This window comes from Capra hircus, chromosome 16 (assembly GCF_001704415.2).
Source record: "Capra hircus breed San Clemente chromosome 16, ASM170441v1, whole genome shotgun sequence".
Lineage (NCBI taxonomy): Eukaryota > Metazoa > Chordata > Mammalia > Artiodactyla > Bovidae > Capra > Capra hircus.
In genome coordinates, this window is record NC_030823.1 from 28,595,712 (window position 1) to 28,615,775 (window position 20,064).

A 20,064-nucleotide genomic window follows, 5' to 3' on the forward strand; every position below is an offset into this window, starting at 1 on the left:
CTGGAAACTCTGAAATTACTATTTTTGATAACTGTGTCCACTATGAAACTTTTTTTTTTTCTTGGAGAGGATGCATCAATCTCTTGATGTTAACATACCCAGAGGTATACCAGCTGTTTTTGAGAATGATTTTGCAGATGTAGTGTCTTCACTAATTCCCATAACACATCATTTTTTGATCGCCATTGCTTTTGACAGCCCATCCAAATGATTTGTGGTTGGGGTTTCAGCTGGAGATTTGCAAGAAGAGGAGGAAATACAGATTTTTGCACTGTCATGTTACAATAGTTACACGTAGTCTCAAATAGATTTGTTTAGTATTTGTCAGAAAACGCTAATTTTTTCATTCTTACTAAACAAAAGCATGGGCTCTGGAGCCAGACTACCTGTGTTCTAATCCCATTCTGCCATCCCCTAGTTGTGAGATTAGTAGAGTAGCTTAACCTCCCTTTTGCCTCAGTATCTGTAAAATGCTAAGAAAAATAGGGTATACCTGAAAGATTTATTGTGAGGATTAAATGATTTATATAAAGTAAATTAGGAGGGTAAAAAGTAAACTTTACCTAAGTATTGGCTCATTTTGCATATTTGAGAATAAGATTTTACTATTTGTGAACTGACATATTTGGTTTATGATAATTATAAGACTACATAGGATATGGAAGAGTGCTCATGTTTTAAGCGAAAAGGCAGATTAGAAAATATAATGTATATATGACTGAAATTATGTAATAATATGTGTACCAACCAACAGAACCTGGAAAGGAACATATAGAAGTAAAATAGCTGCTTCAGGTTGATGAAATCATAGGTAACTTCTATGCTGAATATTTCCCATACTTTGTATAAGTTTGATTTTACTCAAACTAATTATTTAAAAACAAGATACAAATGATCATCTTTTCTCACTGGAAACCATTTACTTCCACTGCTTGGCACAGATGGCGATTTTACTTGTAATAAGTTACCTTTAATAGAAACTTTGAATACAGACTTCTGAAAATATCAATAAGGTTTTTTCTACTTAATTTTTATTTTTGAAGTTAAAAAGCCTGACTGTGAGAATCTACTAGTTATCCAAGTTTCAAAATTAACACACTAATTGCTCTTTGGTTTCTATATCTGAAGTTGGGTGAGAAGGAATTCGGTTATCTTCCAGCTGGGACAGCTGGTGTAGCGATGGCAAAGGTATTCTTTGGTTATTTCTCTTGGAGAAAATATTCAATGTAATCAAACAAACAAAAAATAAATAAATTGAAAGAAAGTGAAAATATGCAGTGGGCTGAGTAAGAAGCAGAAAGACAAATAAAACTAAATACAAGGAGCAAAAATAGAGAAGAGGTTCAAACAGGAGACCCAGATCCTCCCCTAATTCTCAAGGAACAAATATTTCCTTGTTATCATTTGTCATTGAATGCTCTCCAACCATTATGATTTGCTGTCAAAGTTCTACTCAAATTCTCTTTCATATCTTTCAATTTAGCAAGACAAGATAATGTTCTATTTTTTATAAAATTAGGAGATAGGTTTTTATCTTTCAGATCTCATCAAAATCAAGAGCATTGTTTAAAAATTATTTCTAAAGATGTGTTTCTGGTAAGCTCACCAGAACATTATGGTTAATCATGAAATAAAGCCAAGGGGTGAATACAAAATTTGATCTGTACTCAATCTGATTATATCACAAGTCAATTTTTCTTCAACTATAATACCATCTTTTACTAGGTAATTTGCTTAGAAATTCTATATGAAGCAGCCTTCTAGACTTTAATTATATTTCTTACCTCAAGATAACTCTTAACAGAATCTTAAAATTCTGTCTTGTAGACAAAAATGATGCTCAATTTTGCAGTCATATGATACAAGTCCATTCAATAACAATTATGTGACTTATTTGGATAAAGTTTAAATAATACTAGTTTTTAAGATATTTTACTTTTGGTTGCACTGTGTCTTCGTTGCTGTGTGCAGGCTTTCTCTAGTTGTGGGGAACGGGGGTTCTCTCCGTGTGGTGTGCAGGCTTCACATTGCAGTGACTTCTCTAGTTGTGGAGCTGGGGTTGTAAGTGCACGGGCTTCAGTAACTGTGACTTGGCGACCCTAGAGCAAACAGGCTTCAGCAGTTGTGACTCACGGACTCTAGAACGTGGGCTCGTTAGCTGTGGTGCACACACCTAGCTGCTCCACAGCATGTGGAATCTTTCTGGACCAGGGATCGAACCTGTGTCGCCTGCGTTGGCAGGTGGATTCTTATCCACTGAACCACCAGGGAAGCGTTATTAGTTTTATTTTAGTGGAAATAACTAACAGCTTTTCAATAATGTTCACACCATATTCATAGTCTAAAATAACTTATACTACTTAGTATTTGGTCATTTTCCAGTGTTTGTATGCATCAGCTTTGCAAGCACAAAATAAACTAACAGAGTTCTTTCTCAAGTGGCTTGCAACCAAACAAGCAAAGTCATTTTTAAAGGCTTACAAAGTTGAATAATCATGGGAAAAATAGTGAGAGAAACGAAAATAAACATGGAATATGTTGGAAATTAAGATAGAATGAAGTTTCTTTTTTTGTGTGATTATTTAGCCATTGTCTTTCAATCTGTTGTTGAAATGACTAATTAAACATAATACTTTGGAAAATATTAGAACTCATTATAAAGGACAATTATCCAAACCTTATTTATAAGTAAGTACAACCATTAAAATTGCAGATTAACATTAGGATTTCTCAGATGTTAACAAATCACACAAGAAATGCAGAATGATGGCAATTTAAGAAATCTGAGATACTAAATGGAAAAAGATTCCTTTAAGTATCTGAAATTTTGTTCATAAATCTAGTTGTAATCTAGGTTTAGTCTATGGTTCAGCCCTTTGTTTGTGCTATAGGTTTTAGACAGAGTTGGTTTCTTTGGCTTCTTACATACCAATGGTATTATTTCTAGCTATTATCAGTTCTCCATCATGAATAGGATCAGAATTGTCAAAATTTCTCTAGTTTGGCTTAATTGTTCCTGTACTTGCCAAAGGCAGGCCCTAACTTAGCTAGCCGTGACACTGTAAGTGATGAATTTGAAAGAAATGAGTAAAAGAGATGGAAAGTAAAACAAAGAACAAGGGCTCAAAAAATACTGGGATGAAGAACAAGACAAGGTGAGCCAAGTCCTTTCTCCAGAAGACTCCTGTAAAGATTGGTAAAATGAAACATTGGCTTTTCACAGAAGCAATCTTTGATATAAGGAGAAATATTAAAAAAAAAAGTATATCAAATATAAAATTATATCTACAACTACTATGGCAGTATTGAATATCTAGCATGTGTCAATAAACATAAATGAGATTGAATCACTCACCTTATCAAGCTCACTTGTCAGTTTTTTATTTTCTTCAGTTAGTAACACTTTTTCTCGTTCATACTGTTGCTTGAATTCATTTTCAAATTCTTCCCTTTCACTTTGACTAACACAATTCAAAATATGCAAGAAAAAAAGGAGTTGAATTAAAACTAAAATAATGGTATTGTATCATATGCTCTATGCTGAAAAACCACTATATCTCAATTGCTCCAAATCCCGATCCTTTCCCTTAAAATGAAGAAATCTCAATCATTTCCTTTTAATTAATAAATAGATTTGTCTGCTTAATAACATTTATTTTGTTGTTCATTTGAAAATCTGAGGAAGACATCCTGATTATGCTCACCTTATTTGTCTGTGTATATGCTAGGAAGTATGGGAACATAAGGAAGCAAGGGGAAAAGGAGGATACAGGGACCACAATATGATTCTACACTCGGGTCTAGATTGCATAGAAAATTCAAGAAAACTCGAATTATACTACCAACAGTTCTCTCAACACACTCAGGCCATCCTTCCCTAATTCCTTCTTTCCTTATTCCCTACGTACCTACCAATCTACATGTATATACATATAACACATTAAGTGTTATAAAACTTGTTTAGTTCTGGGGGACAGAACTGATTAACCCTTAGAGGTAAACACAATTCTAACTAACTTTTTAAAAACCTCCCTTTCACTTTCATGCATTGGGGAAGGAAATGGCAACCCACTCCAGTGTTCTTGCCTGGAGAATCCCAGGGATGGGGGAGCCTGGTGGGCTTCTGTCTATGGGGTCACACAGAGTCGGACACGACTGAAGTGACTTAGTAGCAGCAGCAGCAAGGGAGACAGGGGAATCAGTTTTTGAATACTGAATTGAAGTGTAGAGAAGAGCCTTATCTCTACTGCAGTTTGATGGAGAAAGTTGGTTAGCAGCAAATAAATTTCAAAGTGAAGTTCTGGATAATTCTATAATTGCTTCCAAGTCAACAAAGAACATAAATAATGGTTGATTTAAAAATGTAATCTTAAAAATCCCTTTATCACTAAATTATTGAATATAAATTAAATTATAATTAAATTATTAACTTCTAGGAAAATAAACATTTTGTGTCCAAGCAAATGTGTTACTTTATTATCTACAATCAAACTGTGAAATTCAGTTATGTTTAGAATCTTTCTAGATTCAGAAGCAACAAAAACAACAACTTAAAAAAATATGAAAAACTACAAAGATGCATTCTTTCAGAAATATAAGTGGATGAAAGTAAATTGAGTAAAATTTCTATAAAGGGCTTCCCTGGAGGCTCAGTGATAAAGAATATGCCTGCCAATGCATGAGACATAGATTTGATTTCTGGTCTGGGAAGATCCCACATGCCTCAGAGCAACTGAGCCCATGCACCACAACTACTGAGCCTGTGCTCTGGAACCTGGAAGCCACAGCTACTGGACCCACATGCTGCAACTACTGAAGTCCAAAGGCTCTAGAGTCTGTCCTTGGCAACAAGAGAAGCCACTGCAAGGAGAAACCCTCGCATTGCAACTAGAGAGTATCTTCTGCTCACCGCAACTAGAGAAAAGTCTGCACAGCAATGAAGACCCAGCACAGCCAAAAACATTTTTTCTATATGAAACCATTTTTGTTTTTTCCTATTAGCATTAAACATAAGTCTCTGCCATACTTAAACAAAAAAGAAAGTGAAAGTGTTACTCAGTCATATCCAACTCTTTTAGATCCCATGGACTGTAGCCAACCAGGCTCCTCTGTCCATGGAATTCTCCAAGCAAGAATACTAGAGCAGGTTACCAGTCCTTTCTCCAGGGAATCTTCCTGATCCAGGGATCGAACTCGCATTTACTGCATTGCAGGCAGATTCTTTACTGTCTGAGCCAATGTGCTGAGGGTCTACTATGGATGGCGGTGGTTTAGTCGCTCAGTTGTGTCTGACTCTTGCAATTGCATGGACTGTAACCCACCAGACTCCTCCATCCATGGAATTTCCCAGGCAAGAATACTAGAGTGGGTTGCCATTTCCTTCTCCAGGGGATCTTCCCAACCTGGGGAGTGAACCCAGGTCTCCTGCTTTGCAGGCAGTCCCTTGCATTGCAGGCAGATTCTTTACCAACTTAGCCACTTTCCTGGTCTTCCTGTTCACTGGCAACCACCCTGAAATCTTGAGAGACTGCCATATTCACTTAACTTCTTGCCTAATTTTTCCTCCCTGTGCCAAAATCTGGCTTCTGCTGTCATCACCAAAAAAAAAATGCTGTCTCAAACCTATTGTTCCAACTGTTATTATATCCAATCTACTGGCTACCTTTGACACTGTCCCCAGTTCCCTCTCCTGAAATGCAGTCTTCTCCTGGCTCCTGGGATGCCCACTCTCCTGATTTCTGCCTACATTTTGACTTTATAGCTGTCTTTGTGAGCCCCCGCCATCCCCTCTTTCCTGCACATAAATGCCAATACTCTCAGGTATTCTGTCTCAGGTGCTCAACTTTTCTTTACACGTTCTTCCTGAGCTACAGCATCTATTATATTACCTGATTTCAATTGTCATCTATTATGCTGAATTTACATCTCAATCTACATTGGAGATGAATTAGAACTAATTAAACTACTTCAGTCTACATTGGAGAAGGAAATGGCAACCCACTCCAGTATTCTTGCCTGGAGAATCCCATGGACAAAGGAGCCTAGCAGGCTACAGTTCATGGGTTTGCAAGAGTTGGACACGACTTAGCGACTAAACCACCACTACGTTGGAAGCTTTTCTGGGTTTCAAATTGTCGACTTGATATCTCCTCAAAATTGTCTCCTAAGCACCTCCAATTCAACATGCCCAACCCTAATAACAGATAATCAAGTTACCACCAACCCCACCTTCCTTGCCCTATAACCATATATTTGACTTACTCTTCTCTTACTATAGGAAAAAACATAGCTAAGGTCAACCTCTTTGCTTATGTGCCTGCTCAAGTACACTTTTTCCCTCTCTGTCTGAACCATCTACTGGGTACTTTCTACCAGATTACAAGCATGGTGTTATTTTTGAGATAAATTTCTCCTCCTATTATTATTTCAGTTTTCACTACTTCTTGTTCTTGCAATGAAAGACTTCCAATAATAACAGTGTTATCTATACCCTGTCTCTAAACACTCTCCTTTAAGTCTTCAGATCCATTAGGGGTTTTTTGGCCACTGAAATTGTTCTTATCAAAGTCACCAATGACCTTCATATTTGATTCAGACCTCATCTAATTTGACATGTAGACAGATTTGATACACATTTATCCTAACGTCAAATCTGGGCACCAAACTTGCCTGGCCTTCTTCCTATCATTCTTCCTGGCTCTTTCTTATCTACTTTGCTGTTTCTTCCTCATTTCCCAGCTTCTAAAGATTGGAGCTCCAGGGTACAGTCCGAGGACTTCTTTTTCATCCATATTCATTCACTAAGTGATCTCATATAGTCTCACCCCTTTTGATATCGTGGGAGTGATAGATACCCCCAGGATTTATTTCCAGCCCTGAAATCCAGACTTGTTTATATGAAGACCTATTAGACATTTCCACCTGTATGTCTAAAAAGCATCTCACACATAATTTGTATAAAATGAGCTTCTGATATTCTCATCCCAAACTTACTTCTTTTGTAGTCTTCCTCTCTAAATGGTAACTATATTCTCTTAATTGCTAAGGCCCCAAACTGTAGTATCACCCTTGATTTTTCTTCTTTCTCTCTTATCCATATCTAGTCTATTAGCAACTATCATTATCTTTACCTTTTCTGCCACCAACCTAGGCTCAAGCCACCTTCATCTTTTGCCTAGATTACTGCAATAGCCTTCTAAATGGCTTCCTTGCCTCTTCCCTTATCTAGTTCAGACTTTTCTTAAACTAGTCATCAGAGCAACCCTTTTAAGTCAGTTTTTGTCCATTTTCCACTCACTATCCTGCAATGCTTCCCTGCCATGTTTTGTTTTTTTTTTTTAAACTTTATTTTACAATACTGTATTGGTTTTGCCATACATTGACATGAGTCCACCACGGCTGTACATGCGTTTTGAAAGTGTAAGTGAAAGTCGCTTAGTCGTGTCTGACTCTTTGCGACCCCATGGACTACACGATCCATGGAATTCTCCAGGCCAGGATACTGGAGTCGGTAGCCTTTCCCTTCTCCAGAGGATCTTCCCAACCAGGGACTGAACCCAGGTCTCTCACATTGCAGGCAGATTCTTTACCAGCTGAGTCACAAGAGAAGCCTGCCATGGTTTTACTGTGAGTAAGTAATTGTAAGTCACTGAAAATGACTTATAAAACCTTACATGATCTGGCCCCCATTACCTCTCATACACATCTCTCACTATTCTTTCCCCTTAACTCTGTTTTATCTACATTGGCCTCGTTTTTAGTATTATTATTTTAATAGACTTTGTTTTTTCGAGTGGTTTTAAGTTCATAGCAATACTGAAAGGAAAGTACAGAGATTGCCCATATACTCAGAGTGGTGTGTTTGTTACTATTAATGGATCTACATTAGACACATCATTATTACTAAAACTGTACAATTTATATTAGGTTGTATAGTGACATATAGTTTCACTGTCCGAGAAATCCTCTGTACCCTGCATATTCTCCTTCCAACCCCTGCAACCACTGATCTTTTTACCATCTCAACAGACTTGTTCTTAATGTAAAATGCTCTTCTCATACATATGTAAGGACCCACTTTCTTTGGTCCTTACTGAGAAATCACCTTCTCAGTATAATTTTTCCCGGCTATCATGTGTATGTGTGTGTACAATTTAATTCTCACCCTAATGCTTCACAGTTCCCATCCTCTGCCTTACTTTTTGTTCTTGGACTTAATAATTATCTAACATATTCTGTATTTTACTTATTTTGTTTATATTTTATTTATAGTCTTTCACCATAACTAAAGGAAAGCTCCATAAGGACAGAGAATTTTTGTCTGTTCACTGCTATGTCCCCAGGGGCTATAACAGTGCTTTCACACAGCAGGTTCGAAAAAAACTGGTTGAATGAATGGACCAAACTCAAGCTGCCAATATAAGTTGAGAATGACAATAACATACATTTAGTTCCCTAAAACCTAGAAACTTGAGTATCACTGATAATTTCTTCTGCTTCTCATTTCTCATATCTGGTCATTATGTCCTCCAGGTTCTGTCTTCTCAGTAGACTTTCTGAGTTCATACGCCTTTCTCCATCTTCGCTGTCATACCTAAGGTCCCGGCACCTCATCTCTCATGGATAGATTCCTGTCTACAGTCTGCTTCTTTTAATCTACACAGTAATAAGAGTGATCTTTCGAAAATATAATCATGATATTTTTCTCCACTAGTTTTAGGATAAAGTCTAAATTCCTTACATTCCTTCATGATCTTGCCTCTATTTTCCTTTCCAGTTTCATTTCTTAACACTCATCTTTATTTTTACGCCTCCACCATAATGAACACCTTTCATTTTCTAAATGAGTCATTGCTACCCTTTTCCTATAGATCTTGGCAAATTCTACTAAACGTTGCCTGGACACTCTTCCACAGCTATCTATTTCTTATATCCTTGGTCTGAACTCAGAAATAATTTTTGTTCATTTGGGAATGCATGTAAGAATTAAAGATTTTAAAATTTAAAAAAATTAAAAAAAATACAAAAAAAACCCACAAAAAAACAAAAAACCCAGACACACCAAAGAAACATTTGAAAAAAAAAGAAATAAACAACAACAAAAAAAAAAACCCAAGCAGCAAAGTCACCTTTTGTGTCTCTTCTATAAGTGTTCCTATACTTCCCATTTGCTTTCCTATGATGCTGTAATATAATCTTCTATTTACCAATCTTGACTTTGCTCTTCTTGAGGACTAGACTGTATTTACTGCCTATGTTACTTCAATCCTTGACACCAAACAGGTATTCAACAAATAATTATTAGAGGAGTAAATAACTTCTTACCTCTCTCTCCTGTTTTTTTCCAATTTGTCTTTCAAAATCATAATTTCTTTGTTGAGAGCAAGTTGTTGGCCTTCTGAATCATGTAGTTCTTTCTTCAGATTTTTAATTTCATTTGCATGTATTCCTTCTCTCTTGGACAATTCTTCTTCATAAAAGATACTTTTCTTTTCCAAATCAGTCTTTAGTTTGGTTATTTCTTGCTGATGTTCTATGCTGCATACTCCTGGTGAATAACTAATTTGTTTTTGCTATAGAAGTAATAATACAAGATTAGTTAATTTGTAAGAATAATAAAATATCAAATAATAACTATAATACAAAGGACTGTTCATGGAAACGAATATTACTTTTGCATATTATTGTATAGACTAATACTTTATTAAGGCTGTTAACTTTCGTCTGCCATATGTTACTAATATTTTTCTACGTGTGTATTCCTTTATTGTTGTATTCTAGTCTCCTTCACACCAGGATTAAATATTTATCTATATTTCTAATGGTACTTATATAATCATTTGTTTTACATTTAAATTTCTAATTTATATATAACATTGTTTGTGTATGCTAGGGAAAAATCTAACTGCATCCTGTTTCTGATGTGAAACTAATAAAATGTTATAAACACTTTTGTGTCTTTAACAGAGTAAACTGGGGGAGAGGTGGTAGAGCTAGAATGCACAAAAAGAACCGGGAAAAGGATTCTGCAATAGTCCAAGGAGAAATGACAAAGGTCCAATCTAACATCTCTGTAGCCATTCTAGGAAAAAAATGACACAATTCTTTGCATTTAGGTAGGGTAGTAAGAAGGAGAAATTTGGTTGACAGCCATCTTTTTTAGAAATTAGGTTGAAATATACTCTTGGTATCAAAGAGAAAGGAAAATGTAAAGTCCAACGGCTCTTCCAAGTAGTGCTGAAGGTAAGCAGAAGCATACAGTCAAAGGTTATGACTATAAGATTTCCTGAGTTTTGTACCTTTTCTATTTTGTTATATGCAACTTTCCCAGATGATCCACAATAAAACTTTTAGAATCCAAAGAACCTTTGAGATTATACTTAGTGACAACAAGGAATCAAAATCTAGAGGGTAGTGCATTCTTTTTTTGAAGTCTGTATTAAGGGTAGGGACATATCCCGGAGTAGAAGGACATGCACTCATCTTCCTGACAGAACACCAAAATCGCAATTAGCTGCTCAACAACCATCAACAGGAGAATGTTGGACCCACCAAAAAAAGATACCCCACGTCCAAAGGCAAAAGAGAAGCTACAGCAAGATGATAGGAGGGGGACCATAAAGAAGACGCAGCACTGAAGGACTGACGCTTTTGAACTGTGGTGTGGGAGAAGACTCTTGAGAGTTCTCTAGATTGTAAGGAGATCCAACCAGTCAATCCTAAAGGAAATCAACCCTGAATATTCATTGGAAGGACTGATGCTGAAGCTTCAATACTTGGGCCACCTGATGTGAAGAGCTGACTCATTAGAAAAGACCCTGATGTTGAGAAAAATTGAAGGCAGGAGGAGAAGAGAAAAACAAAGATGGTTGGATGGCATCACCAACTCAATGGACATGAGTGTGAGCAAGCTTCGGGAGTTGGTGATAGACAGAGAGGCCTGACATGCTGCAGTCCATGGGGTCGCTAACAGTCAGACACGACTGAGCAAATGAACTGACTGACTGAGGAGTGTTAATAATTTTATGTTTCACATCTAAGTCTGTGATCTATTTTAAGTGAATTTTTGTGAAGGGTGTAAGTTCTATTTATAGATTTTTTTTTTTTTTTTGGTATGCGCCGTCTGGTTGTTCTAAACCATTTGTTAAAAAGAACATCTTTCCTCCGTTGCATTGCCTTTGTTTACTTTGTCCACAAAGGTCTGTCTAGTCAAGGCTATGGTTTTCCCAGTGGTCATGTATGGATGTGAGAGTTGGACTGTAAAGAAAGCTGAGTGCAGAAGAATTGATGCTTTTGAACTGTGGTGTTGGAGAAGACTCTTGAGAGTCCCTTGGACTGCAAGGAGATCCAACCAGTCCATCCTAAAGGAGATCAGTCCTGGGTGTTCATTGGAAGGACGGATGTTGAAGCTGAAACTCCAATACTTTGGCCACCTGATGCGAAGAGCTGACTCATTTGAAAAGACTCTGATGCTGGGAAAGATTGAGGGTAGGAGGAGAAGGGGGCGACAGAGGATGAGACAGTTGGATGGCATCACCAACTCAATTGACATGGGTTTGGGTAGACTCCAGCAGTTGGTAATGAACAGGGTGGTCTGGCGTGCTGCATTTCATGGGGTCACAAAGAGTCAGACACAACTGAGCGACTGAACTTTTCATAGATGCTGTACCTATATATTTTCTTGTCAATACCATACTGTCTTGATTACTGCAGCTTGATTTAAATCTTGAAGTCAATATTTCAACTGTGCTCTTTTCCTTCACTATTGTGTTGGCTATTTGGGGTCTTTTGCCTCTCCATTGAAGCTTCAGGCTTAATTGGTTGATATCCACAAAAGAACTTGCTGAAATTTTGACTTACGTTGCAATAAATCTATAATTGAAAGCAGGAAGAACTGACATCTTGATAATACTGAATCTTCCTGTCCATGAACATGGAATATCTCTTCATTTATGTAGTTCTTCTTTGATTTATTTCATTAGAGCTTTATAGTTTTCCCCATACAGATCTTAAGCATATTTTGTTACACTTATATTTCAGTATTTCATTTTTGTAGGTGCTAATACGAATAGAATTCAGTTTTAAATTTCAAATTCCATTATTCATGGTTAGTATATAAAGAAGTGACCAACCTTTGCATATTAATCTTGTACCTGCAACCTTGCTATAAATGCCTTATTAGTTCCAGGAGATTTTTGTTAATTTCTTTGATTCTCTACGTAGACAATCATATCATCTGTTAACCGAGATAGTTTTATGTCATCCTTCTCAATCTGGATACCTTTTTTATTTTATTTTCTTGTCTTACTGCACTAGCTAGGACATACAGTATGATGTTGAAAAGGAGTCGTGAGAGGAAAAAAATCTTTGTTTTCTTCTTGATCTTAGTGAAAATTTTCAAGCTTCTTTCATTAAATATCATGTTATCTGTAGGATTTTTGATAGATACTTTGTCAAGTTGAGTAGTCCCCCCCATCCCTAGTTTACTGAGTTTTTATCATGAATGGGTACTGGAGTTTGTCAGATGTTTTTTCTGTAGCTTCTGATATAGTCATGTGATTTTTTATCAAATCAATGATGCATTACATTAATTGACTTTTAAAGGTTGAAGCAGCCTTGCATACATATATGGGATAAAAGCCCATTTGGCTGTGGTGTATAATTATTTTTATATATTGTTGGATTCAACTTGCTAATATTTTGTTGAGGACTTCTCCATCTATGTCTATGACGCATGTTAGTCTGTGGCTTTGTTTTCTTGTACTTTGTCTGGTTTTGGTATTAATGTAATTCTGGTATCATAGAATGAGTTAGGAGGTATTTCCTCTAGTTCTATCTTCTGAAAGTGATTGTAGAGGATTGGTGTGATTTCTTCCTAAAATGTCTTGTATAATTCACCAGTGAACACATCTGGGCCTGATGCTTTCTGCTCTCGAAGGTTATTAATTATTGACTCAGTTTCTTTAACAAGCAGAGCCTTTTCATATTATTTACTTCTTCTTAGTCTAGTTATGGCAGCTGTGTCTTTCAAGGAGTTGGTCGATTTCTGCTAGGTTATCAAATTTGTAGGCAAATAATTAATTGTCCATAGTATTTCTTTATTAGCATTTTAATGTACATGAGTTGCATAGTGATGTCCTGTCTTTCATTTCTGGTATTAGTGTTCTCTCTCTCTTTTCTTTTTATCTTTCTATGTGTTTTATTTTACAACCAAAGTTTAAAAATCTAGCAAAAAGCACAGCAGGCAAAACATTGACTAAACATATTCTTTGCAAAAAATTTACCACAGAAAAGAAAAAATTTTTAAGGTAATTATAAGTATACAAAATGATGTAAGTTATACTGATAGGTAATTCCCCTTCTTTTCAAGTTTCCAGTGGAATTATTAAATTTATATAAGGTTTTCAAATTTCTGAAACAAAATCTGGACAAAAACCACAATAATAATATAATCAGACTCATCTCAATGCAAATTTAACATAAAAATTTTTAAACAAAATGTTAACATTTGTAACCTACTGCTGTACTGAAATTCAACTATTATATAAGCAACTTATTCCCAGAATATAAGAATACTTCATGCTAGAAAACTTAATATGATTTCTCTCAAATATAGATAAAGGGACCCCCCCTTTTAGTATCCTAAGGTAGAAGCTAAGATGATTAATGTTAGATCTTTCTTCTTTTCTAATATATGCATTCAATGCTACAAATTTCCCTCTAAGTACTGCTTCTACTACATCTGCCAAAGTTTGATAAGTTGTGCTTTCATTTTCATTTAGTTTAAAATATTTTTAAGTTTCTCATGAGATATTTTCTTTGACTCATTTTATTTATAAGGGTGGTGTCTTATTCCCAAGTATTTTGGAATTTTCCAGCTATCTTTTCGTTACTGACATCTAGTCTGATTCCACTGTGGTCTGAGAGCAGACAATGTATGATTCCTATTTTTTTTAAATATGTTAAAGATTTGTTATGGTATGGCTTAGAATGTGGTCCATCTTGGTGGATATCCCATGTAAGCTTGAGAAGAATGTGTATTCTGCTGTTGTTGATCTATAAAAGTGAAGTCGCTCAGTTGTGTCCAACTCTTTGCCATCCCATGGACTGTAGCCCACCAGGCTCCTCTGTCCATGGGATTCTCCAGGCAAGAGTATTGGAGTGGGTTGCCATTTCTTCCTCCAGGGGAACTTTCCAACCCAGGGATCGAACCCAGGTCTCCTGTGTTGCAGGCAGACGCTTTACCTTCTGAGCCACCAGGGAAGCCCCATCAGTTCAATTCAGTTCCGTTCAGTCGCTCAGTCGTGTCCGACTCTTTGCGACCCCATGAAGCGCAGCACGCCAGGCCTCCCTGTCCATCACCAACTCCCGGAGTTCACTCAAACTCATGTCCGTCGAGTTGGTGATGCCATCCAGCCATCTCATCCTCTGTCGTCCCCTTCTCCTCCTGCCCCCAATCCCTCCCAGCATCAGAGTCTTTTCCAATGAGTTAACTCTTTGCATGAGGTGGCCAAAGTATTGGAGTTTCAGCTTTAGCATCATTCCCTCCAAAGAATACCCAGGGCTGATCTCCTTCAGAATGGACTGGTGGGAAGCCCCATAGATGTCCTTATACCCATATGATTGATGATGATGTTGAATTCAGCTGTGTACTTACTGATTTTATACCTTCTGGATCTGTTAATTTCTGATAGAGGGGTGCTGAAGTTCCCAACTATGACAGTGAATTTATCTCTTTTTGAAGTTCTGCACTTCTGTTCATTTTTACCACATGCATTTTGATGCTATATTGTTACGCACGTACATGTTAAGTATGCCAGGTCTTCTTGGTGACAAACAATGCCTTTCTTTACTTCTAAAAACTTTCCCCTCTCCGAATATCACCCTGTTTGAAATTAATATAGCTACTCCCACTTTCTTTTGATTAACGTTATCATAGTTTCATTAAAGTCTTTTATCTTATCCATCAGAGCTGTTTTCAATTCCTGGTCTGACCATTTCAACAACCCTGAGTGTGGTTCTGATGTTTGCTCTATTGTAACTGTTTTTTGACTTTTGTGTGTAATTTTTCATTGTTAGGTCACCATGCTGTACTGAGTAAAAGGAACTGCTGTAAATAGGCTTAGTAATGTGGTGGAAGTTGTGTGGAGAGGGGAAGTGTTCTAGAACTCTAAGATTAGATATCAGTATGTTATTGAGCCTGGGCTTCTGGCCTGTGAACTAAAGACAACCTTGTCAGCTACTCTCCCCCATTTACCTGTTTGGACAGGGTGACTACAGTGGGCTGGGATGGGTTATTTCCCTTCTCTTAAGTTAGTTAGGTCTGATAAAACCTTAGCAAGTTAGGTTCTAGTTGAAGACACACCTTGTTAACAAGGACAGACTGCTCCAGTACATTTGACAACTGCTATCCCTATTGTTAGTACAAGGGGTATTTTCCTCTGACACTCACTGTAAAAACCTGGCAGAGCTCTAGGATGTAAAGCTGATGAAACCATGAGTGCTCCCCAGTGATGAGGGTCCCCTGGAGTTTTTGTATCTCAGACTTGTCTGCGCTGAGCCACCAGCAATTTTTCAAGTACAGTTCATGCTTCCCTGCACTGCACTGCTTTCCTACAAGGGTTCCTGCTCTCCTAAGTTGTGATTCTTTTGATCTGCGTGTCACTCTCTCCAACTTGCAGGGTAGGAGTTCATTCTGTGATACTACTTTTCTTACACAGTGTCAGAATTTATTTTGGGGGGCTCCAAAATCACTGCAGATGGTGACTGCAGCCATGAAATTAAACAATGCTTATTCCTTGGAAGATAAGTTATAACCAGCCTAGACAGCATATTGAAAAGCAGAGACATTACTTTGCCAACAAAGGTCTGTCTAGTCAAGGCTATGGTTTTTCCAGCAGTCATGTATGGATGTGAGAGTTGGACTGTGAAGAAGGCTGAGTGCTGATGAATTGATGCTTTTGAACTGTGGTGTTGGAGAAGACTCTTGAGAGTCCCTTGGACAGCAAGGAGATCCAACCAGTCCATTCTAAAGGAGATCAGTCCTGGGTGTTCTTTAGAAGGACTGATGCTAAAGCTGAAACTCCAGTACTTTGGCCACCTCATGTGAAGAGTTGACTCACTGGAAAAGACTCTGATGCTGGGAGGGATTGGGGGCAGGAGAAGGGGATGACAGAGGATGAGATGGCTGGGTGGCATCATCGACTCGATGGACATGAATTTGAGTGAACTCTGGGAGTTGGTGATAGACAGGAAGGCTTGGCATGCTGCAATTCATGGGGTCGCAAATAGTTGGACACGACTGAGGGACTGAACTGAACTGAATTGAACTTTTCTTTCAAGTCTAAGAACTGTTGATTTTTCAACTTGTTCAGCCTTTTACTTGGTATTAGAACAAAGTGGTGATTTCTAAAGTTCTTACACGCTAGATTGGAAACTGGTAGTATTCTCTAAAGTTTTAAAATATGGGATCCTATGATCTGCAAATAGTTTTACTTCTTCATTCCCAGGTTGGATGACTTCTATTTCTTTTTCTTGTCTAATTCCTCTGGCTAGAACCACTAGCATAATGTTAAATTGCAATGGTGAAAATGGGCATCCTTGTCTCATTCCTAATCTAAGGGAAAATTTTTTTTAATCATTCATCATTGAGTATGATGTTAGCTGTGGGTTTTTCATAAATGCCTTTTCTCATGTTAAGTACATTCCATACTATTCTTACCTTTCTGAGAGTTTTTATCAGGAAAGAGTGTTGCATTTTGTGAGATTAAGATAACCATGTGTTCCCCCTGCTCACTTTGTTTCTTTTAATGTGATTTATTATATTGATTTATTTTCTTACATTTAACCACTCTTGCATTCCTGGGATAAACCCCACTTTGCCATGGTTTATAAGCTTTTTAATATGACTTTGGATTCGGTCTATTGGTATCTTGTTGAGAATTCACGTATCTATATTCACTAGGAATACTGGTCTGTAATTTTCTTCTTACATTATTCATGTGGTTTTGGGATTACAGCAGTGTTGGCCTTAGGGAATGAATTAGGAAGTGTTCCTTATTCTTATATTTTGTGGAAGAGTTTAAGAGGAACTGGTATTAATTCTTCCTTAAAAGTTTGGTTCAGTTCACTAGTGAACTTATCTGGTCCTGAGCTTTTCTTTGACAGGAGGTTTCTTATTACCCAATTCATTCTCTTTGCCTGTTATAAGTCTGTTGAGACTTTATATTTTATCTTGCATTTAGATAATCTGCATGCTTCTCGATCTATCCATTTCATCTAGATTACTTTGTTGGCACAGAGTTGTTCAGAGTATTCTCTTATAATCCTTCTGCTTTTTGATGATAGGTAGCAACATCCACTTTCACTTCTGATGTTAGTTACTTGCTTCCTCCCTTCCTCCCTCTCTCTGTCAAGTCTAGTTAAAGGTTTGTCAACTTTGCTGATCTTTCAAAGAATCAACTTTGGTTTCATTCTCTTTATTATTGTTCTCTTCTCGTTTTATTGAACTCTGCTCTAATCTTTATTTCCTTCCTTCTGCTAGCTTTGTTTCCTTTGCTCTTCTTTTTCTAGTTCTGTAAGATATAAAGTTGGGTTACTGATTTGAGATTCTTACTTTTTAATAGAAGCATTTATAGCTACACATTTGCCTCTGAGCACTGCCTCTGCTGCATCCCACGTGGTATTTTCATTTTATTAGCATTTTCTAATTTTCCTTGTGATTTCTTCACTTGACCCAGGGGTTGGTTAAGAGTGCCTTGCTTAATTGGCACATATTTTAACATTCCAGTTTTCCTTATGATACTGATTTCTAGCTTCATTCTATGGTGAAATTGGAGTAGATACTTTGTGTGATTTCAGTCATTTTACATTTATTGAGATTTATTTTGTGGCCTAATATCTGATCTATCCTAGACAATGTGTCAATCACACTTGAGAAGAATATGTATTCTGCTGTTGTTGGGAGGAGGGTTCTATATATGTGTTGTTAGACATCTGTATCCTTATTTATCTTCTGTCCATTTTTGGAAATGGGGTGCTACAGTTTCTAACATTTACTCAAGAACTTTCTCTCTCTTCAATTCTATTGAAAAGTATTCTCAATGCAGTAAAGATTCCTATAACCTTTTAAAGGGGCCAAAGTAAGTTTCAAAATTTACATGTATATACCTTTAAATCAAGACATTTCCACTTTTAGAATATCTTAAAGAAATATCTTAAAGAAATGATAATAATCCTAAATATAATAATAATATCCTAAAATTATGATAATAATCATAGCTAACAATTACCGAGTCTTTACTTTGTCCCAGGCCATGGGCTAAGTATTTCGAACGTGTTAACTAATTTATTGGGTAGTTTTATTATTACCACAAATTTTTAAAAGATACAAGAGATTATGAGTGCTTGATCAGTAGGTTAGTATATGTGATTGGAAGTCTTCAATGCAGCAGTGATTAGTAAAGGAGAAAAAAAAGGAAACAAGCAGATAGAATGGTACTTAGAATTAGAAAACCTGGGTTTAAATTGTACTCTGTCATTTAAGACTGTAAATCCTGAACTCTTCTGAGTTTCACTTTTCTCAAATGCAAATAATCTCTAAGATTTCTTCTGGTTTGCACCTTCTGATCCTGGTTTTTAACAAAAGCATCTAAAATAGTGCTGGAAACAAAGCCATCCCTGACTGAAAGTTATTTGAGATGGTAATGTAATGACTTCAAATACACTAATTCTGTTCTAGAAGTCTAGATTTTTATGGAAGAAATATTTCTAATTTAGAAAGCTAAACAAGACCAGGGAATCACAGTTAATCAAAACAAAACAAGAGAAACCCATCCCCAAAGCAAGAAAAAAAATCTAGTTCATACTTGTATTTAAAGCAGAGAAAACTTATTTGCAACCACTATTATTCAGTTTTCAGAGAAAAAGCAAGTTCTAGCCAATTCTACCACATCATTCATACACTGATTTAACACACTTATTAAACAAGTATTAAAAATTTGGTCCTGTGCCAGGATAATAATATACCAGCCTATGCTTTCAATAAACTAAGTCATAGTTTAGATGGGGAGACATTTTGTGAATAAGTAATTATAATAAGAGCTATTGTAAATTTATTAACAAAATTCTAAAGCACCACAGAATAAGGAATACTTAAACTTCCTCAGATGACATTCAACTTAATTCTTTTATTTGTTGGATGAATAAGATACTAGACTAGGCATGCAAGGAGTATGTGGAGGTGGTGGCTGGCAGACAATGCTGAAGAAATGGGATATGCAAAGGTCAGAGTCAGGAAAAGGCAGATATCATATTCATATTATAATTTAGTGTTATAGAAATATGATATCCATTTGATACTAATTCTCTCACTTTGACATACATAACATTATTATAGCTATTAGTAACTGAGCACATGCAATGTAGAAGCTTACATACATATATATATACTCCTTGTGTAAAACCAATGATATAGGGTTTTACAAATGAGAAAATTAAAGTCCAAAGAGACTAAATGTTTTGCCCAGCATTAAACAGCAAGTAACTGATGAAGCCAGGCTTTAAAACCAGATAGTCCAGCTCTAGAACTGGCACAAGGATTTCCCTTCCTAAGCACTTCTGTTGAGATGTTTCAGTTCAGTTGAGTTGCTCAATTGTGTCTGACTGTTTACGACCCCGTGGGCTGCAGCATGCCAGGCTTTCCTGTCCATCACCAACTCCCAGAGCCTACTCAAACTCATGTCCATCAAGTTGGTGATGCCATCCAACCATCTCATCCTCTGTCATCCCCTTCTCTTCCCACCTTCAACCTTTCCCAGCATCAGGGTCTTTCCCAAGGAGTCAGTTCTTCACATCAGGTGGCCAAAGTATTGGAGTTTCAGCTTCAACATCAGTCCTTCCAATGAATATTCTGGACTGATTTCCTTTAGGGGGGACTGGTTGGATTTCCTTGCTGTCCAAGGGACTCTCAAGAGTCTTCTCCAACACCACAGTGTTCAAAAGCATCAATTCTGTGCTAGTTTTCTTCACAGTCCAACTCTCACATCCATTCATGACCACTGGAAA

General features: G+C 36.8%; 1 protein-coding gene across 1 annotated transcript in view; it reads right to left on the reverse strand.

The window, feature by feature from the left end:
* The window catches only part of CDC42BPA (CDC42 binding protein kinase alpha), a 304,553-nt gene that overhangs the window by 80,366 nt on the left and 204,123 nt on the right, over positions 1-20,064 (reverse strand). Inside the window, 2 exon segments of the mRNA XM_005690541.3 lie at positions 3,356-3,461; positions 9,325-9,572. Of these exon segments, the coding sequence (XP_005690598.2) occupies positions 3,356-3,461; positions 9,325-9,572 (354 nt within the window).